At 50.4% G+C, this 20,624-nt stretch overlaps 1 protein-coding gene, 1 long non-coding RNA gene and 3 other non-coding genes across 9 annotated transcripts in view; 4 read left to right on the plus strand and 1 right to left on the minus strand.

The window, feature by feature from the left end:
- The first annotated feature begins 5,841 nt into the window (after positions 1-5,841).
- Positions 5,842-12,177, plus strand: LOC113903038. 5 transcript variants are annotated; one of them, XR_003513999.1, is made up of 6 exons: positions 5,856-6,046; positions 7,914-7,975; positions 9,500-9,572; positions 10,611-10,713; positions 11,599-11,747; positions 11,854-12,177. It is a non-coding gene; the product is annotated as an uncharacterized LOC113903038 (long non-coding RNA). The 5 variants fall into 5 exon arrangements; XR_003514001.1 differs by having other exon boundaries at positions 5,858-6,046; positions 11,599-11,698; XR_003514002.1 differs by having other exon boundaries at positions 5,842-6,046; positions 10,487-10,713; positions 11,599-12,177.
- On the plus strand, positions 7,292-7,425 carry LOC113903790. Its single transcript, XR_003514323.1, has one exon. It is a non-coding gene; the product is annotated as a small nucleolar RNA SNORA71 (small nucleolar RNA).
- LOC113903787 lies at positions 8,432-8,564 on the plus strand. The gene has a single exon (XR_003514320.1). It is a non-coding gene; the product is annotated as a small nucleolar RNA SNORA71 (small nucleolar RNA).
- LOC113903791 lies at positions 10,133-10,264 on the plus strand. Its single transcript, XR_003514324.1, has one exon. It is a non-coding gene; the product is annotated as a small nucleolar RNA SNORA71 (small nucleolar RNA).
- A 1,530-nt stretch (positions 12,178-13,707) lies between the features above and the next one.
- Positions 13,708-20,624, minus strand: part of LOC113903037 (lipopolysaccharide-binding protein-like) — a 28,099-nt gene continuing 21,182 nt past the window's right edge. The window contains exons 11-15 of the mRNA XM_027558563.1: positions 19,105-19,172; positions 17,646-17,691; positions 16,681-16,744; positions 15,404-15,480; positions 13,708-14,520 (exon numbers count right to left, since the gene is read on the minus strand). Of these exons, the coding sequence (XP_027414364.1) occupies positions 14,482-14,520; positions 15,404-15,480; positions 16,681-16,744; positions 17,646-17,691; positions 19,105-19,172 (294 nt within the window). The 3' untranslated portion in view covers positions 13,708-14,481. The remainder of the gene's footprint in view (positions 14,521-15,403; positions 15,481-16,680; positions 16,745-17,645; positions 17,692-19,104; positions 19,173-20,624) is intronic.

Raw genomic sequence — 20,624 nt, forward strand, 5'->3', positions numbered from 1 at the left:
ATCATAAAACATTGTGCTTAGTCACTTCAGTCATATCTGACTCTTTCCGACACAGTGGAGTGTAACCCGCCAGGCTCCTCTGTCCATGGGATTCTCCAGGCAAGAAAACTGGAATGGGTAGCCATACCCTCCTCCAGAGGATTTTCCTGACCCACAGATCGAACTCTCATCTCTTATGTCTCCTGCATTGGTAGGCGGATTCTTTACCACAGAGCCACCAGGGAAACGGTCAGTCAATATCATACACAATGGTGAAATCATAGAAGAATTATTCTATTTTTATCCTAGAAGTTCCAGAAAAATAGTCAGGGATGTCTGCTGCCCTTGGCCAGGATGACCCAAGGCCATAAAAGTAAAGAATTGGGGACTTCCTTTGTGATCCAGAGGCTAAGATTCTGCGCTCCCAGTGCAGGGGGCCCAGGTTCCATCCCTGGTCAGGAAACTAGATGCCCCACACCACAACTAAGAGTTCACACAACATAGCGAAGACAGAAGGTCCTGTATGCTGCAACTAAGACTCAGCACAGCCAAATAAGCACAGGCATAAATAAGTAAATATTTAAAAAGAGTAAAGAATTGATATCGTCAACTAGCATGGTGAGAGAGAATGAGCCAAAGTCAAATATTGTTATCCTGGTTGCTCAAGTATTCAGGCAAGATAGTTGATGATTCTCAAGTCAGGAAGGTTCAAGTTAGTAAGCCACAAACATCTCAGTTATTTAGTTAGCAAAGGAGGCCCAAAACTGTTGTTCAGGGAAACAAGTTAAATAGCTAAGACCAGCCAGAGTCATTAGTCAAGAAGGTTGTATTCAAGGACTGTCCACCGTCGAATGAAGGAAAGTCCAATGTCACCAGCCAAAGTTATCAGTCTTTCTCTTGGACTCTGGTCCCCAGGGCCCAGCCTGCCAGTTTCTGAAGGGAGAAAGCCATCTCTTCTCCTGTTTGCTCCCATGGCAGAGGCCTGAGCTATATAAACCCTCAGTGAGCTCACACTGACCCCCTCTCCAGCATCAGTGGCCTTCAGCCCAGGACAAAAATGAACCAGAAGCAAGTCTAGTAACAGAGAGGTTTGGGAGTCAGAGAACCCACCTAGGGGAGCCAGGGAAGTGGGGGTGCTGAGACCTCGGTGGGAACTGACCCTGGTGGAGAGACCCTCTGTCTCATCTCAGTCTGTCCGAGCATCCAGTGAGGGTTTGGGGCTGCTGGAGACCCCCAAACAGGCCCAGCCCTGGGCCACAGGACAGCAGAGGCCCTGGGCGGCTGGACTGGCCAAGGCTACCACTGGGCCTCAATCCCAGCCTGCAGAAGCCCAAGCCTATTCCTCCTGAAAGACGTAGTAACAGAGCATCAGTAAGATGATGATGAGGAAGAGGAACAGAAAAATAAAAACTTCCAGTATGTTGTTCATTCTTAGTGTGGGGTTGGAGCCTGGAGCTCTTGCAGGGCTCACCAGGCCAGCTGCTGACTTCCGGCCTAGACCCTGGGCATCACTTCCTTGGTACAATCTGTTTAGTCAGCTGAGACCTCATCTCCCCACCCCAGCGCCCCACCAAGTCCAGGCAGCAGGAATCTCTCAGCCACTGTGAGGTCACAAACTCCAAGATGGCAGAATGTTGGCCTCCCAGTCACAGCCCTATCCTTTATAAATGCGATCAGTATTTTGAAAGTGAGACTTTTCGTATGTCATCGTAAAACATATATATTATATATATATTTTGCCTCTCTCTTTAAACTTCCTAAATGGAAATATCTTTTCCCTATCCTTGGAAAAATATCAGGCAGTCCTCATAACTTCTCTGATCCTTCTTAGGTAATAAGTATTGTGTTACTAAAAATAGCAAACATGATTTCTATTCCATTAATTTAAATGTTCATCTCATATATTCATCATGCCTTCAGTGACTGTTGATAGTTAAGACTTCTCTGCTCTCCACCGTCTGGGACCAAGCATAGGGTGGGCTGCTGTCTGCTAGGAGGGAATGGGAACCTTCTCCCTTTACTTGCCCAGATGTGTTTCTAGTCACCAGTTTCTGCTCAGTCCCCCTACCCCCCCACTCCCAGTACCTCCAGGATCAGGTGAAATGAAGAGTGAGATGGGGGAACATCTCTCCCCAGGCTGGACCTGAAATTGAGGCTGTGCATTCTCCCTCAGCCCCTGTTTCAGGGGTTCTTCAGCGAGCCCCCTCCTGGTGCCCTTTGAGTGAACCCCACGTGATGTGAACAGGCCCTCTTCTTGGGGGCCCCCTCCCCCTAGCAGGCTCTGTCTAAAGTAGAACGTCTTGGGCAGCAGGTAGCCAGTCCTAGTCCAGATCCTACACCTGCTAAAGGAGACAATGTACCCTTGACTGAGGAAGGGGTTGGGCACGGGTCACCTGGGCTTTCCAACGCTAGGTGACATTAATCAAGCTCCGGGGTGTTCTTGCTGGAGCTCCCAGGTATGAAGTTCACCAGAGCAAAAGGAACTTCCTCCTACTCTTCCTCTTGGGGGCAAAGGAGGAGGGAGTGTTTTAAGACATAGAGCCCATAATTCCCTCTTTTTCATGCCTAACATTGTACTTTAAAACATACATATATATATTTGTTTATGGCTGTGCTGGGCCTTCACTGCTTTGCACAGGCTTTCTCTTGTTGCAGAGAGCGGGGGCTACTCCCCAGTTGCGGTGCGTGGGCCTCTCCTTGTGCTAAGGTTTCCCTTGTCGCAGAGCACAGCTCTAGGGCATGTGGCTTCAGTAGTTGCTGTGCGCGGGATCAGTAGTTCTGATGCATGGGCTTAGTGGCTCGGCAGCACGTGGGATCTTCCCAGACCAGGGATCGAACCGGTCACCCCTGCATTGCAAGGCAGATTCTTAACCACTGGACCACCAGGGAAGCCCCACTATACTGTTAATACCCTCGGATTAGAAGAGAGGCATGAGTCACAAGCAACCATTTTCCAGTTATTTCTTCCTAAATTCGACATCTAATCCAATACCCTCTTTGGAAGGCAGCTGCCATTTTATCAGGTGGAACCTTCAAAAATTACAACTGTGACTTGTTGTTATTCAGCTATTCTTTCCTGTATTTTGGTGCCTCCTTGGTACCTCGGCTGAAATATCTATTTTAATATCTTGTTACACTAACAACAAGCATCAACCACACCTTTTAGATGGCCAGCCTCCTCTAGAGACTGGGGATGCAGAAATGAACCCGCCCAGATTCCCTCCCTGGCATCACGGGCACAAAGATGCAGATTATCTAGGCTGGAATCATGGCTCTGACCTTTCCCAGCCTTCTGAAAGCAGCTTTCCTTTACTCTCCAGTTTAGAACTATGAGGCTCCTCATCTGAGTGGTGCAGGAGACCCAGCCCCTCTCAGGCGGTCCCAGGCTCGTGGGTGGGGCCTGCAGAAGGGACTTGCTGTCAGTCTCCCACTTGCTGTTTCTCTCCTCTGGCTCCAAAGGGCTGATCCAAGCCAGATGGCCTGAGACCTGGGCTGATGGACACAGCAGCCACCAGGCACATGTGGCCACAGAGCACTGAAAATATCGCCAGTCCCAGTTGCAATGTGCTGTCAGCATAAAACATGCACTGATTCCGAAGACTATGTACAAAGGAAAAGAAATAGTAAATATTCTATTAATAATTTAAAAATATTGATTACATATTGAAATAATATTTTGATTATCTTGTATTAACTAAAATATATTATTAAAATTAATTTCACCTTTTAGGTACTTTAGAATTTTTTATTTATTTTTATTGAAGTATAGTTGAGTTACAATGTTGTGTTAGTTTTTGGTGTACAGCAAAGTGACTCTCTCTGTATATATATTCTTTTTAAATTATTTATTTATTTATTTATTCGGGCTTTCTCTAGTTTTGGTGAGCGGGGGCTACTCTCTAGCGGTGGTGCACCGGCTTCTCATTGCGGTGACCTCTCTCCTTGTGAAGCATGACTCTTAGAGCACTTGGGCTTCAGCAGTTCCAGCACATGGGCTCAGTAGTTGTGGCACACGGGCTTAGTTGCCCCACCGTATGTGGTATCTTCCTGGACCAGGAATCAAACCTGTGTCCTCTGCATTGGCAAGTGGATTCTTAACCACTGGGCCACCAGAGAAGGGCCCTATATTCTTTTTCATACTCTTTTCCACGATGGTTTATCACTGGACATTGAATACAGTTCCCTGTGCTGTACAGCAGGACCTTGTAGTTGGTCCGTTCTACACGTTTGGTACCGTTTTTTTTTTAACCTTGGTGCTGGTTTAATCGCTAAGTCGTGTCCAACTCTTGCAACCCCATGGACTGTAGCCTGCCAGGCTCCTCTGTCCATGGGATTCTCCAGGCAAGGATACTGGAGTGGGTTGCCATTTCCTTCTCCAGGGGATCCTCCTGACCCAGGAATCGAACCCAGGTTTCCTGCATTGTAGTCGGATTCTTTACCAACTGAGCTATGAGAGAAGCACCTCCCCCTTTTTAATCTTTTCTTTTTTTTATTAAGTTTTATTGGAGTATATAGTTGCTTAACCTTTTTAATGTGGCTCCTGGGAAATTTCAAATTACACATTCAGCCAGCATTGTATTTCTACTGGATAGCGCTGCCTTTAGACCCTTCAAATATGGTGCACTCTCTCTGCCTCATAAATAATCCCATGGTGTCCTAAATAATCCATGGTGTCCTAAATAATCCATGGTGTCCTCACAGTGACAGAAACTCTGGACTTTTTCAAAAATACTTACGTAGAGCAACTACCACACTTGGCCATCTGCTCTGCGCTGTGTCCTCGACCTGCACTGTTTCATTTAATCCTCACAGCAACGCTATGAGGAGGGGAGCTCTGACTCTGCCCATTTTCCAGAAAAGAAAATGAAGGCTGGACAAAGTTAGGTCATGGCCACACGGAGAGTAAGGGCAAGAGCAGGAGGCAGGAGGACACCAGCGCTGTGTTCTCACCCGGCTCCTTTGACTCGTGTCCTACCAGCCACAGCATCCCCCTCCCCCTCCCCCTCAGGAGACCCCCAGGGTTCTCACGTCTTAGAACTGCACCAGCTCCTCCCAGCTACAGAAGATGGAGTGTTTTCACCCTCAAGAGACCACCCCCAGCCATCTCCCTCTTTGTTGTATCAGTCAATGCAAACATGACTAAGTCCTTCTTGATCAAAAGCAGCTTCAAGACTAGTTTTACTTTTAGGATGACCTTTTAGCAAAGCACCTGCCTACCATGCTAGGCTTATCTCCTTGTCATCCTCACGTTCCAGTTGCAGGTCATCGGAACAGTATTTTAGTCTGGCGAGGTCCAAATGAATACACAGTCAGAATTCATTCACTTGTTCAACTGAGCCAGCCAAGAAACTAGGTACTCTGAATACAATGGTAAATCAGATTAAGACCCCTATTGTCCAAACTCAACACAATCAACACAAGCTCTTGCTAATAACAGTTCCTGTCTTAGGCTCCCTGGTAAAGAATCTGCCGGCCAAGCAGGAGACGGAAGAGATGCAGGTTAAATCCCTGGGTCGGGAAGATCCCCTGGAAGAGGAAATGGCAACCCAGTCCAGGATTCCAGCCCGGATAATCCCAGGAACAGAGGAGCCTGGCAGACTACCAGTCCATAGGCTTGCAAGAGTTGGACACGATTTAGCGACTAAACAACAACTGGTAGAAGAGTAACCATTCCTACAGATTAATGACAAATCAGTGACAACAAACAGAACACAAAGAAAAGCAGAGCAGGTGAGGAAACGTTACTGCCAAAATTCCGGGCTGCTTCTGGAAATTACCCAGTCACGCAGACGCAGAACTTGGACTCCGCTCCACAAGAGGGCGCTGCAAAACCGGTTGCGCGGGATCCACTCCGGGCAACGCCGCTCTAGGCCGCAAGCCCCGCTTCAACTGCATTTCCGCCGTCGCTGTGCGTGTGGAGGTGGTTCTTACCTCTTTGTCCACGGTTCGTCGTGGATCCCGCGCCATCTGCACGTATCCGGGGCCATCCGCGGACACCGGCATCTTCCCGCACTGTCGGCTTTGTCTCCGCTGCTCTCCCGCGCCGTCTGGTCGTGGGGCACCCCGGGTAAGTCCTCTGCGGGGAGCGCCGGGCACGTGGTCCGCTCCCTCCCCAGCCCAAGGGGAAACAGACCCAAGCGGGGAGCACAGGCTGCAGGTCGCCTCGGAGCCCAGGGCCGCTCCCGGTTCCGAGCCCGTCCCCTGAGCGTGTGGGTCTCTCGGGACTCGTCTTCTCGACAGAGGGGCCTCTGGTCGTCTGGCCTCCGGCCGGCGCCGCTTCGGAATATGGGGGTTTCCTGGCCTCACCCATCTGTGGGGAGACTTGGGCTGGCCGACGGTGAGAAGCGGGTCCGGGGATGCGTTGGCCCGAGGTCTTGCAGGGAGGTTCGTGCGGAGCCGGTGTGAACCGCACACGTGCTGCGCCAGAGCCCCCCGATCACATCCCATCACCTCCGACTCCAGCGTTTCGTCCCTTGCAGCCGCTCGTCGGTGCCGGGCAGATAACCTTCGTGACCATTAGCCCATTTCCCCTCGGTAACCTCTAAGGGAAAAGTGTTCAAACCTCCACTTTGAGAGCCTCCCCAGGGCCCCAGAAGGGCAGTGTCTGGCTTCCTGGGCTCCTGTTTCGCGCTGAAGGCTTTCCCTTCTCTTTGCCGGGCCAGGCCCTGCGCAGCTGAAGACGCTGCCTCGGGCGGCGCCCCCTCCCCTCCTGCAGGACCCTGACCCGCACTGCCTGCCGCGCTCCCGCCGGGTCCAGGAACTGAGCTGTCCCCTGGGGCAGTGCTGAAGCTGTGGCTTCCTGCCCTACTGCAGAGGGGGTGGTTCCTGGGCTTGAGGGTTCTGGGACCTGCCTTGCAAAGCCCTTGTGCAGGAGGATGGGGGTGGGTTTGGGGGCCAGAAAGGCCAGAGTTCTGATCCTGAGTCAGCCCCTCACTAGCCTTAGCCGGGGAACCTGGAGTGAGTTCCTTTATTCTCCTGAGCTTTCCTTTCCTTCAAGGGGGAAAATGGCAATCACTCCGGAAGGGCAGAGGCCTGGTCTCTGTTTTTTTTATTTGAACTCACAGTTCTTGGCATGGAGTAGGTCCTCAGTTGATATTTGTGGGGTGGATGAGTAATTGAGGCTTTTTTTTTTTAAACCAGAAGTTGGTCTTCCCCGACTTCTTCCCCTCCCTGAGGGGAGGTGGAACCTTTTCAGGAAGTGAGGCTAGTGCCTGGGGTCCTGGGCCTGGGTGGGCAGCTTTCCACTGCCTGGGTGGAGAGCCGGCTGCTAACCCGGGCTCCTCTGCCTGATTCCCCATCTGCCCTTCTCTGCCCCTGCATTCGAAAGTGATCGTGGGCTGCCGGTGCCTTGGTCATTGATAGTGCAGGGAGAGGAATTGCTGAGGGCGTTTTCCCCGTGTTTGGAGGGTCCATCCTGTCCCTTCTGAACTCTGGAGCTGTCACACACCATCTCCCTCCTACCGCCTCTTAGACACTTGCTGGCGGCTGATGTCAGTTGACTGCCCTCTGCCTGGCTCAGTGCTGGTTTCTGTGAGGCTTTGGGAAAGCATGTGGGTGGGTTCTGCCCCTGCAGTGGTCTTGTGACTCTGGTCTCCGGTCTCAGCAGCCCTGAGACCTTGTTTGCCACTGGATTTGAAGTGATTACAGGCTGCCTGTGTCCTAGTTGTTGGAAATACGGGCCGAGGAAAAGTTGCAAGAATTTTCCTCATAATTCAGGCGATCCTTGCTTGTCCCTTCCAAACCGGACAGCCCTTCAGTTGCTGTGACAGTGGCCAAGCCCGAGGCGCACTGAGGGTGGGGGGAGTCGGGCTGTAGTGGGTTCGTTGCCTCAGACCCAGATTCCCCAGCAGTCACACCCCGGGTTTTCCTGCTGCTGAGCATGATGGTTTCCTGTCTGGTGGGCTGATCACCTGCTGGCCTCTTGTCTCCTGCAGGAGTGTCACGTGGCTGCATTGGGTGAGAGGTGTCCTCGGGGAGAGCCGAGACTGAGACCCAGGTAAGTGGTGTCCTGCTCATTCTGTCCTGCTCATCCTCCCAGTTCTATGCAGACTGGGAGGGCAGAGGTGTGGGGAGTGAGCGTGCAGTTGGAGGCCCGGCCCCCCCCTTCTGCTGCTGAGAGCCCCCTGTGGAGGCTGCAGTGATGTTGAGAGGATGGAGGTTCACACCCAGTGACCAGCTGAGGGCTCTTCTGTGAGCCTGAGCGAGAATTCTGTATGGTGTTCAGTCCTGGTGGTGTGTACACTCACTCCTTCGGAACCCAGGGGTTCTCCGCGTTTCTGCCATCAGTCTTCCCTTCGGCTCTTGGCAGGGACTGGGAAATGATCCAGGGTAGATCTGCCATCTTAGACTGTGAGTCTGGTCAGTGCTTCATCTGCTGGTCTGCTCCTCGTCCAGGCTTCTCAGGGTCCTGGCAGTAGCCTCTCTGCTCGGCTCCCTCACTGCCCTTCTCTGCCCCTGCATTCGAAAGTGACCGTGGGCTGCCTGTGCCCTGGTCATTGATAGTGCAGGGAGAGGAATTGCCGAAAGCCTTTCCCCGTGTTTGGAGGGTCCATCCTGTCCCTTGCAAACCCTGGCGCTTTCGCACATGCCTGTCTTTCCCCTGACTTGTGTTGCTTCCTGGCACCCAGTGCGTGTGTGCACTGAGTGCCCCTCTTCCGGAGCAGCCCCTGCCTTGGGTCTATGGGCTGGCGGGGGAGGGCTCCCCTCCTGGAAGCTTTCTTTGCTTCCTCCCCGCACCCCTTCCCACATCCTCAGCCCCACCCCCCAGCACTAACCCCGCCTGGGAAACTTGATTTGCTGGTTGTGCCTGTTATGCTGTGATCTTGAGGGCAGTGCCTCTTTGCGTTGTGTCTGATGCCCGACTATAGCAGCTGGTCATAAAGGTTGGGGCGGGGAGCGGACAAAGAGGTAGAGATGCCCTATCTGTTGCGAGGAGATCAGACTCCTCCCATTGCGGAGGGTCAGGGCACCATGCCCTCCGGCAAGCCAGTCTGCTAGGTCAGCCTCCTTTCCTTCTCCCCTGGGTGTGTTGTTTCTCTAATGAAAGGTAGACTTACTGTTACCTGTCTTTAATCCTGCTGGGGGTGATTTTCTAGTAATTGACTGGACAGAGCACAGTGTCGTTGAGGATACATATGTACTTATCCCGTATACCAGATGGTGGCCCCACGGCCCTCCCTCTACAGCTATTGGCCCTCCCAGTCCATTCTAGTCGCTGCCAGTTGGCCACAGGCTGCTCTGCAAACCCTGACCTCAGCATGTTGTTTTTAACAAGACGGATGCGCAGCAGATCGATCACAGTTGCCCCGTAGGATGACGTGGGGGTTAGTCCTGTCCCAGATGACCTGCCCACCCCTTCCAGAGTCACCTTGTCCTTGTTCCTGTGACAGTGTGGCCGTTCGGGGACTACAGTGACAGCCCCCCTGTGAGGGTGCTGGAGTTCGCCAGCTGCTGTGCCAGGTGGTTCGCTGTGAGCCCCAGGCCCTGCTCTGCGTGCCCGCTCACGGCTTTTCTCTTGCAGATGGGTCTGTGTGCACAGAGGTTCCATGGGAGGCATCTTCATGCCAGCCAGCCGCTAGGCCCTGGGGCCCCAGGTAAGGTGTTTGGACCTTTCTGTGGAATTCTGTGTTTTGTAAAGTCTTCTTCATGTTTCCTGGGGCTTGGGTGATCATGTAAGGGGAAGTGGGGTGACAGTGGCCTCCTGGTGTGAGGCAGTCTCTCCCATGTACACAGGGGAGGGCCCTGAAGAAACCTGCTCGCCGGGCGCCTCCCTTCCAAGTCTTGTGATGGAGAGCATGTGGGTTTACGCACCGGAGACTCTGGTTCCACCTCTGAACCCGTTTAGCCCTATGACCTCCATCTCAGACTCCGCTTACCTGAAAAGGGAAGCTAGGATAGCAGTGATGGTTTTAAAACAGGTTTCATGGCTGTGTCCTGACCAACATCCTGATCGTTTTCAGCCAGAAAGCTGTTTTTTATGCTGGAAGTGTGTTGACTCCCCCTGGCAGGGAGGTCTTGTGGGGTCTTGGCAGGGTGCTACAAAGCTGCCGGGACTCAATGTGGCTGGGCTGGGCTGCTCCCCCGACTTGGGCATCCCCCAGGCCCCTGGCGCCAGTCTCCTGTCTTCTCTGGCTCCCCTTCTGCCCTTTTCTGCTCCTGCATCGAAAGTGATTGTGGGCTGCCCGTGCCCTGGTCATCGATACTGCAGGGAGAGGAGTCTCTGAAAGACCTTTCCCCGTGTTTGAAGGGCCCAGCCGTCCCTTCCAAACCCTGGAGCTTTCATACACTAGTTTTTTTCTCCTGCCATTCCCTTCAGAGCTTAGACCTCGGCTGGTCCCTGGACTTAGAGGGGTTCATTTTGTCTTTGAAGTTCAGGGACCTCTTGGCAAAAACCAGTCAACACATTTATACCTGGTCTTCACACTGCAATAAGTTCACGCAGTGCGAAAGAGCATGGGGTGGGGAGGAAGGGCTGTAAACCGTGGCTTCTGCTCTGTGGACTTAACAGGAGTGGAGGACAACCTGCGATGTGTTATTCAAGACAGACCGTGACTGACGCGCTTATTGTTGACAGAATCCCCAGCCCTGCCATTAGCAGAGGGCTGACATCTACCTTTTGTCCTGTGCTGCAGATGTGTTCGGTGGAGGCAGAAACCCTCTACCAGCGCCCTCGCTTAATACACTCCGAAGATGCAACATGGCACCCCAGGAGGTGTGTCTAGCTCCCAGATCAAGGTGAGGTGGGGTCCCATTCACCATTGCCCCCCGCCTTTCCCCACATTTGGTCTGAGGGCTCATATCTAGTTCTCTCCCGTCTACATTTGTGTTTGATTCTGTTTTGCTAGAAGTTTCTATTCGCATCTCATAATGTGAAGGTAGTGAGACTATTAGATGTGAGCCACGGGGTACTCGGTAGGCATCCAACAGCCTGAGTGTTCCCTTGGCTTTCACACCTGCCCTCTGCCCGTGACGTGCATCAGAGGCTTGTCCTGTCCAGTCCCTGGTCCTGGGGCCCCTCAGCCAGCCTTTCCATTTTTCTTGGCTGGCCAAATTAAGTGGGTCTTTGCAGAATAGGGGCTTCCCTGGTGGCTCAGGCGCTAAAAACATCTGCCTACAATGTGGGAGACCCGGATTCGATCCCTGGGTGGGGAAGATCCCTGGAGCAGGAAATGGCAACCCATTCCAGTACTCTTGCCTGGAAAATCGCATGGACAGAGGAGCCTGATAGGCTACAGTCCATGGGGTCGCAAAGAGTCAGACACGACTGAGCCACTTAACGAATTTTAACTTTTGCAGAATAGGATGACAGTGGGAGAGCTCCTGAGGGTGGTGGTCCATCCTTTGATGTGAAGATACAGTGGGAGTTTGGTTCACAGCCCCTGATAGCACTAAAGTCTAGTCTGTCTGCCCAGATCTGGAAATGCTTGAAAGAAAATCCTTTGTTCTAAAAACCAAACCTTTGATGTGTTTTTCTTTGTTACTGCATCTATTCTGGTGATTTCTAGTTGAGCTTGGATAAATTGGAAGCTTGGGCCTAGTCGATTGGAACCCTCTCAGTGATGCTGCCTCGGGAGAAGATGGTGCTGGAGACTAAATGCTTGTATGGTTCTTCCCTCCTAGGTCAGCCTTAGATCTGGAGGTGGCTGAGGAGGTCCCAAGTTCCTGAGTCAGTGACCTTGGGGTCACCTGGGATCTGGAATGGCTGGTATTTCTCCCTGAGGTGGGAACCGAGCCAGCTGGGAACCCACCAACCCCCTGCGGGTTGGCTGGTGAGTTAATGCCTCTGGCTGGGAACCGCCCCCTGGAGGGTTGGCTGGTTTAAGTCTACGCAGATGGGAACTCCCAACCATTAGTCTTGCCTGTCCTTTCCTGAAGGTCCCTATTATTTGTGGGCACCAATGGAGCAGAGCGTGGAGAGTGCCGTTCCCACGTGAAGAGCTGCCCGCCATCTGCCCACAGTGTCACGGGAGCCGTGTTCACTCAGCACTAGAGATCCGGGGCAAAGCTGTGGGACTGGCGGCCTGGATCCCCTTCAGCTGCTCTGACTCCTGACAGCGGTGCCCTCGGAGGGCGTAGACCGAGAAGGCTGGCCCAGTCCTTCGGTGACTTCAGTGAACAAGAGTTTTTCTGTTGAGTTGGCAGCTGTTTATGATTTTTCTCTCCACCTGCCCATTCAATAAACTGTATACACCCACCTCACCTGTGTTTTAAATCCGCAACAAGCCACATGCCAGCGAGGCAGGGCAACGTGAATGTGGGTCATGGGCCAGATCCTGTTTTCACCCTTTAAGTCCTTCCATCCTGCTTCTGAGGCTAGGCATGCGGGCTGCTGTTTCAGGTGTTGTGTTAGAACAGAGGTGAACCACCTCTTGCTGGTGGTTGGCTCAGGTTAGGACCCGTAAGAGTAGAGGGCTGTGACAGGAAGCAGAGTGTCAGAGGGAGACAGGCACTGATATCACTGGAAAAGCTGCGGGGGTAGGCTCAGCATGCACCTGCTTGTGTGGCCAGCTGGCCTAGCTTGCATGGAATTGAGGGGTTTCCCAGGACATGGGACTTTGGTTGCCAAAACTAGGAAAGTCCTGGGCAAGCTGGAACAAGTTGGTCAGCTTGTCTGGGGTGTAAAGTACATAGTATTGGGACTTCCCTTGTAGTCCAGCAGTTAAGAATCTGCCATCCAGCAGGGGACTAGTTGGACCCCTGGCGGGGAACTAAGATCCCACATGCCTTGAGGCAATAAGCCCATATGCCAGTCAAACTGGGTGTCTGTCACTACAAACCAAAGTATCGCTGACTTTTCCTAAACTTGTGAGGTATGATGCTTCTTACTAGGGTATCCTATGATGGGCCTGCCCCTGGCATGAAGCCCAGCAGGTGGTGTACTTCATTAGGAAGACGCCCACTTGTGCTGGCCTAGATAACCCAGGAGGCCAGAAGCAAGGGGACCCACTGAACTCCAGTCAGTGTGTCTCATCCTTCACTCAGCTTCCAGACAACGGTCCCTTCTCGGAGGTATTTGTCAGTCTGCGTGTCTGCTGACATTAAAAATAAAGCAGCAGCCCCTGCGCACTGCAGCCAAGAAAGCCTGCATGTCGCAACAAAGACCTAGAGCAGCCAAAACTAAAAATTTAAAGCAATAGGCATGCCTCCTGCCAGCAGGAGAGGTTGTGTGTGTGAAGTGGGCCTTTTTGGTGGGATTTTCCCTGAAAATATGGGAAAGTAGGTTTGTCCAATGACCTTGGCCAGGAAAACCCATGAACGGGAATCCTTTGCTGCCAAAAGATGCAGAAGCAGAGAATGAGGTTTTCGTAATCAAAAACAGCCTATGATTAGAACAATAAACAGTAACCTGCAGGAAAAATGGTAACTTTCTTTGCTAACTAACCAAGCATTTCAGGATAGCACTTGGCTTTGGTTCATTACCACTTTCTGGGGAAGTCTTCTCGTGCTATTTTAAAATTGAGGAATCTGGGGTTTGGAGAGATTTAATAGATTTTTGCTAAGAGACCAAAGAGGTGATGGAACCACAGTCATAAAGCAGGTCACACTTGCCCCAAGTCTATGCTCTTTATTGTAACTGAGTATATGTTAGTAAATTTCCTAATTGTATTATAGATCAGGGTTGCATTCATAGTGTAAATCCCTTTTATTCTTGGTGGATTATTTTAGACCGGGGGTTTGTACATTATGGCCCATTGCTCAGATCTGGCCTGCTGCCTGTTTTGTGTGTTGTTTTTTTTTTTAATAAAGTTTTACTGGAACACAGCCACACGCACTCTAGCAGGCTGTTCTCTATTAACAACAGAAGTGTTGAGTAGTTACAACAGAGACAATATATTCAGCCAAGACTAAAAGATGTGCTTTCTGGCCCTTTACAGAAAAAAATCTGTTGGTTCCTGTTTTTGGCTCTAAGCTTGATGTAGGCAGAGACTGTGTTTTTCTTATTCTGATCCCACCTCTTCTAGCACTCAGCCCAGGGACAGAAGCCAGTGCAGGCAACTCAAAATTGAAATCATTTATTGGATAGATTTGTAGTCCATGTAGGAGCTGGGTGGTCTGTGGTCTCAGTGAGTCTTCTCCACCAATAAAGTAGTAGCTGCTACCGTTAGAACAAGGCTTTAAGCCCATTTCTGTCTGACTTGCTCCTTTAACCATGACATCAAATAACATCTACAAAGTTGCACATGTATGTTTAATGTTGAGCAGGATGCTTTGGGCTACATGGTGGTTGACCACTGCTCATATTTTTTTGCGTCATTGAAGTTTTCTCTAGGGGACCACAGGCAAGGAGTTGGAGTTGGCTCCCCAGAGAGTCTGAGGACAGCTAAAAGAACGTGTAGGGATACGGGAAGGGGTGGAGGAAGTCAGGTGTGTCTTCAGGCGGCAGACTGAAGACATGAGGACAGGACACCCACGGGAGAAGAGGCAGCTTCGACCCCGCAAGGTCAAGGGCAGTCCTCTTGTGTCATCCACTCCTCCAGCCACAGTTACTTTTCCGTCGTCAGGCTAATCAACATCAACATTGGCCCCTAAGAACACGAAGTTCTGGAGAGAAGGCAAAAAAGACGAGAAAGATCATTTTCTGAGCCGCACTGCGTCAGCTTCCTGAAAGGGAAGCCTTTACAGGAAAATACAAGTTGTCACTTGAATCAAAAACCATCAGTCTACAAGCCAAGCCCTTGGAGGCCTTAAACACCGTGCCCCGCAGCTGCCTGCCCCTAGGAATTTGTTTGCAATTTCCTGATCTGACTTCTGGAAGACATCCATGAATGCCCCTTTCCTGCTTCATTATTTTACCCCCCTGGGAGAACCATGTACACACGAGTGCTGGTCGAGTTTACTCCCCTCACATAATTAATTTCTAAGGCTGCAGCCCTTAACTTGGAGGGCATATTACACAGTGATGACACAGGTAAACTAGTACTTCTGGGTTCACGTCAGGAAGTGTCCTAGGCCTGTCCCTGGCTCTGCCCCTGGTGTGTTTCTTCCACCAGAAGGCATAGTCAGGTTTTCTCCAGGCCCACCCGTCCAGGGTGGGAGGCCTGGTCAGGGGCCTAGTCGGGGCTCACAGCCGTGGACATTCTGGGCTTTTCAGGTGGCCCCTTATCAGCTCAAGTGGTCCATCTAATCTGACCCCTTTACACCCTCATCCTGCCTTCAATGGCTAACAGGCCTTGTACATTGAAGATGCTCCATTATCATGTTTGAACTGAGTTATTGGGAACTGAGCTATTTGACTGAAGCCAAGATTCCAGATCATCAAAACGTGTCATTTATACTCCAAAATTTAAAACAAAAATTCTTTTCCTATGAGGATTCGGTTCAGGATCTACGTGAGGGTCAGGGACTCCCCCAAGTATCCATCAGCCTTAAAGAAAATATCCTGGAAGGTCTAGAGCTCCCAATTCAGACACCACTTCTCACTGACCTCGTGGATTTGGAACTCCAAGCTGTTGAGGTAGGTGTCCCTTGGCAGAGGGAGTGGGATGCCCTCCTCAAGCTTTGCTGAAAGATAAAGAGCAGAGAGCAGTGGGCTGGTCAGAGGAGACGAGGGAGATGTGAAGATGCAGAACATTGCATTTGCAGCTGGCTAAGGAGAGAGCGGGCTGCTTTGACATGTGGCAGGCTACTGGATGCAGGGCACATCTGTCCGCTCTTCAGCCTCTGGAGCTTCTACTGGCCCCTTCAAGAGCCCCCTTTCATGCGCTATCTAAAGTGGCCTGGGCTGGGACATGCAGTGAGAGGTGTTTACATGCAAGGACTCAACCCTGAGGACCAGCATCTCCTCCACTTTATCTTCTCCAGGCCAGTTTTGCTGCTCTTATCTCTTGGTCATAAAAGCCAGATGGTGAGGCCAGTTGGAGAAGGCTCTGGCATCAGAGGAGGTGCGCTGGGTTCACAGGCTGCCACTATCCCAAGAAATACTTCCATCACAGTCATCCAGCAAGTCTGCGACCTCGCCTCACCCTAGGACCCAAATGTGCTAACTCCAGGACTTGCCTGGTGGTCCAGTTGTTAAGAATCTGCCTGCCAACGTAGGGGGCAAGGGTTCAATCCCTGGTCCAGGAAGATTCCCCATGCCATGAGGCAACTAATCCTATGCACCGTTGCAACTGAGCCCATGCTCTGGAGTCCACGAGCCGCAACTACTGAGCCCATGCACTACAATTACTGAAGCCCATGTGCCTACAGCCTGTGCTCTGCAGCAAGAGAAGCCACTGCAATGAGAAGCCTGAGCACCATAACTGGAGAGTAGCCCCTGATCGCCACAACTAGAGGAAGCCCGTTCACAACAATGAAGATCCAGCACAGCCGAAAATAAAAATGAAAATGTGCTAACTCCAGGTGCTCTCCACAGCGCTACCTGGAATGTTCAGCCTCCCTTGGGCTAACTCCTTGTGCTTTGGGACTCAACCCAGCCCTCTAGACTGACCTCCAAGTCATGTTCAGCGCCTCCTCATAGCTCCCGCAGTCCTCTAGTTGCCACAGCTTTCTTCTGTGGTGTCATTTATCTAACCATTGTCATTTACATGTCTGCCTTCCCAACAACGTGTGAACTCCATGAGGGCAAAGATCGTGCATCGCTAATCCCCCAGCCACCACAGAAGAGAGGCTCACCTTGTTGAATGAAAGAATGAACCATGAATCCTACAGAAAGGGTAGAATTCAGCTTTTGCATGGGCAGGCTGTAGCAGCTATTCTTACCATTGAGAGAGGGGTACACAATGTGGAGTGCATAGTAATTGAAGATGGATTCCATCAAATTCACCTGGAGCAGAGAAGCGGCCAGAGCAAAGGAATCAAGTAAGACAAGAATAAAAACAGAAATCCATGGGAAGAACATCTGACTCCCCACTCTGAAAACATCAGCCTGTTATCCCATTTACAAAATAGAGGTTGACAATGACCATCACCATGACACATAAACAGTTCCTCGCTCACAACTCCCAAATCCCAAATCTCTGAACTTCATTCTCCACGGGTGTACACAGGCACATTTTGTGACAAAACATGACTTGAACTGTCCTGGTGCTATTTAGTGGATGGTTGTTTGTTTTTATTCTACCTTATTTTAATGTTTTAAAATTTTATTGCAAAACTATGAGTGTGTTTGATTATAGAATGCTGCCCCAGATCCAGGGGGGGCATGCTCCACAGTACCTCCTAAAAATTCCCAGTTCTGAAACTCATCAGTCTCAAGGGCTTTTGAGAAGAGATTGTGTCCCTGGCATTTGTTATAGTGACATATCCTGAGTGTAATATCTGTGAGACATTTGGTCAAGGTGTCTTACTGAATTCATTGCCCCATTTCAAATTGCAGTCCCCATTAGAGCTAGATGCTATTATCATTCCCATTTTATAGTCAAAGAAACAGGCTCAGAAAGGTTAAGTGATTTGCCCAAGGTCACACAGGTAGCAAGTGGCAGAGCTGATGGGCGAGCCCAGACCCACCGTCCTCCAAAGCTCACACTCTGAACGTTCATGTCCTGCCACTCCTTTTGCCCTTCTTGGATGATTAACTTTCGGATGTGATATCCTGATTCCTGCAAGACTACAGTGCATCTTTTCTGGGATCTCGTTGCTTCTCCTGGAGCCCTCCCATGAAGCTTCTTCCCATGAAGCCCTGGTTGGAGAGGACATTCAAGAAATGCTGAAGGACAACAACTCACATTGAAGAAACCGATGTTGGAGTGCTTCAGTTCCAATTTCAGCTCACTGTGCAGAAAGAGAAGCACAGGTCACCCCACGCTGTGGCTGGTACTTTCTCCCAGGTTCCCCCACCAGTGGGGCGTGTGGTACTTGTGGGCAAGGGCATTTCTGGGGGCTGGACACCCAAGGGTTCCTCTGCAATGGGCTTGTGGACTTAAGCCTTTAAGCATGCACTGTGTGGGACTTCCCTGGTGATCCCGTGGTTGAGAGTCCACTTTGCAATCCAGGATTGATCCCTGGTCAGGGAACTAAGATCCCAGATGCCACAGGACGAGTAAGTCCTTGCACCACAACTACCGAGTGATGAAGATCCCACGGGCTCCACCTAAGACCTGACGCAGTCAGAGAAATAAATATGAAGCATCCATTGTGACTTAAGAAGTGACATCGTTAAAATAATGTTCGCTGAGGCTCTTTGATAACTTTAAGAAATTACGATAATGTAAATATTAACCGGAAAAAGTGGAATACAAAAAAAAAAAGTAATGTATGCCTCCAATGATATAAAAATGTATAAAAAATCTGGAAGGAACCATGAAACTATTAATGGTGATGATCTCTGTGTGGCAAAATGATGGGGGATTTTGTCTGTTTTCTTTTAATACTTTGGTAATTTCCAATTTTTCCTTGCCATGAGCATGTGTTACTTTTACAGCATGGCAATAGACAATAAAAATGGGAAAGAGAGGCATCATAAATGATGCTGGCACGTTGACTCCGTCACTATAAAAGCCAAATCTCAACCCCCCCACCTGCCATATTGAACTCCCTCCTCACAGGCTTTCCCTTGGCTGCTGACCTGGTCCCCTTGTTCAGAAATTCTAATTACCCTGGATCAATCTCTGTTTTCTGCTCACAGGGCAGGGGAGTTTTGATAATTCCTCAGTAAAATTATGTGAGGTCCTCATGAATCCTCCTTACTTTGCTGTCTCATACTCTAAGCCCTTGGCTGTCTTCTCTGACACTGCAGAGACCCCCAAGCCATATGCACAAACTTGAATTCCAGGACCTCCAAAAGCCCCAAATACTCATTGTTAACTTTTTATTTCTGTAGTTATTTATTTTAATTTGGCCACTTGGCATATGGGATCTTAGTTCCCCAACCAGGGATCAAACCAGTGCCCCCTGCATTGGAAGCACAGCCTTAACCACTGGACTGCCAGGGAAGCCCAGCTTCTCTTTTTAAAGATCTCTTAAGGAGATGTTCATTTTAACAGGGTCAGGGCGTTCTATGAGCCAACAGCATCTAACCCTGAGACCAGGAATTCCTTCTAGGGAACCCATTGCACGTGTACCTCAGCAGGGAGCAGAGCATAGAGTGGATGAAATGTGGGGCACAGGTGAAGGCTCTGAACAGAGGACACTGCTAGGACAAGTGCCTATTCATCCCCTTCTCTTCCCCAACCCATGGCCTCTTACCTCCCTGTGGTCAATGAACCAGTGATCCTGCTGGAGTTCACATTGATGGTGATGGAGATGTTGGTACTCTAGAGAAGCAAAAGAGGATGATCCAGATTCTCGGCCCATGAAGACATGCTACTGGGTCCAAGAGCGAGAGACAAATCTCCAGAAATAGATACCACAACTAGATGTGGGACATATGAGTGAAAAGCAGCTGCCTAAGGATTATGAGGAGGCAGGAGGCTGGTGGCTCCACAGATGACTTTAAAGAGAGGTGAGCTGAGGTTTCAGACATCTCCATCTTCATGGAAGCATCAGGAAGGGGGAAATAAGCCCAGACTAAAGACACAGAGCATGTGAATGGGGAGACTGTCCATCTGTAAGCAGGCCACCAAAAGTTCAGAGTCCCCAAGCCCTAGGGACATTTAAAGACACCAGTAATTAACATCTATGTTTAATGATTAAGGTTGACCTGTTACAGATGTGGGGTTGAACCAGGTGACCGTATCTGGAGGCTCCATCAAGCCTGTCCTATCTATGATGGTTAGCTGTTCTACCTGAGTCCATTTCCTCTTTCCAGGAGGTAAGATCTTACCTGCAACACCTGAATGAATGTTTGTGGCAACATCACCGAACATCTCCACTTTGAAACCTGATTGATATCCCAGAAGCTTGTGGTAGGAAAAACGGAGCACTGTTTGTGTCCCTACCAAAGGACAGAAGGCTGGCTGCTGCTTAGGCATGCTACTGCTACTGCTAAGTCACTTCAGTTGTGTCCGACTCTGTGCGACCCCATAGACGGCAGCCCACCAGGCTCCGCCGTCCCTGGGATTCTCCAGGCAAGAATAGTGGAGTGGGTTGCCATTTCCTTCTCCAATGCATGAAAGTGAAAAGTGAAAGTGAAGTTGCTCAGTCGTGTCCGACTCTTAGCCACCCCATGGACTGCAGCCTACCAGGCTCCTCTGTCCATGGGATTTACCAGGCAAGAGTACTGGAGTGGGGTGCCAATGCTGCTTAGGCATAGACAAGGTAATTATCAGTTTGAACAGTGGCCAAGAACTATTGAAGATGAACAGGGAAGGGTCTGTGGCAGAGTCGGCTTCAAGTTTCGTAAGACAACCCACTGGACTACATTTCCTAGCTTCCTTTGCAGTTAGGAATGGCCCTGTGACTGAGTTCTGGCCAAAGCAATGTGTGTCACTTCCCGACCTTATCTTGGATTTCCCAGTCTCCAGAACTATGAGAAATAAATTTCTATTTTTTAAGTCAGCTAGTCTATGATACTTTGTCGTGGGAGCCCCAGCTAAGACAGCACTTGACATATATCATATCTGGAACTCCCCTGGCAGTCCAGTGGTTAGGATTCTGCACCTCCACTGCAGGTGTGATCCCTGGTTGGTAACTAACATCCTGCATGCTGAGTGACTCGGCCGAGAAAATGAAGGAAAAAAAAAAGGCGTCATTTTCTTTTGACCCCCATGTTTTCTGGTGAAAAACATGCTGCCATTGGAAAAGTTTTTCCCTTAGGGAAAAGGTGG

This window comes from Bos indicus x Bos taurus, chromosome 13 (assembly GCF_003369695.1).
Source record: "Bos indicus x Bos taurus breed Angus x Brahman F1 hybrid chromosome 13, Bos_hybrid_MaternalHap_v2.0, whole genome shotgun sequence".
Classification (NCBI taxonomy): domain Eukaryota; kingdom Metazoa; phylum Chordata; class Mammalia; order Artiodactyla; family Bovidae; genus Bos; species Bos indicus x Bos taurus.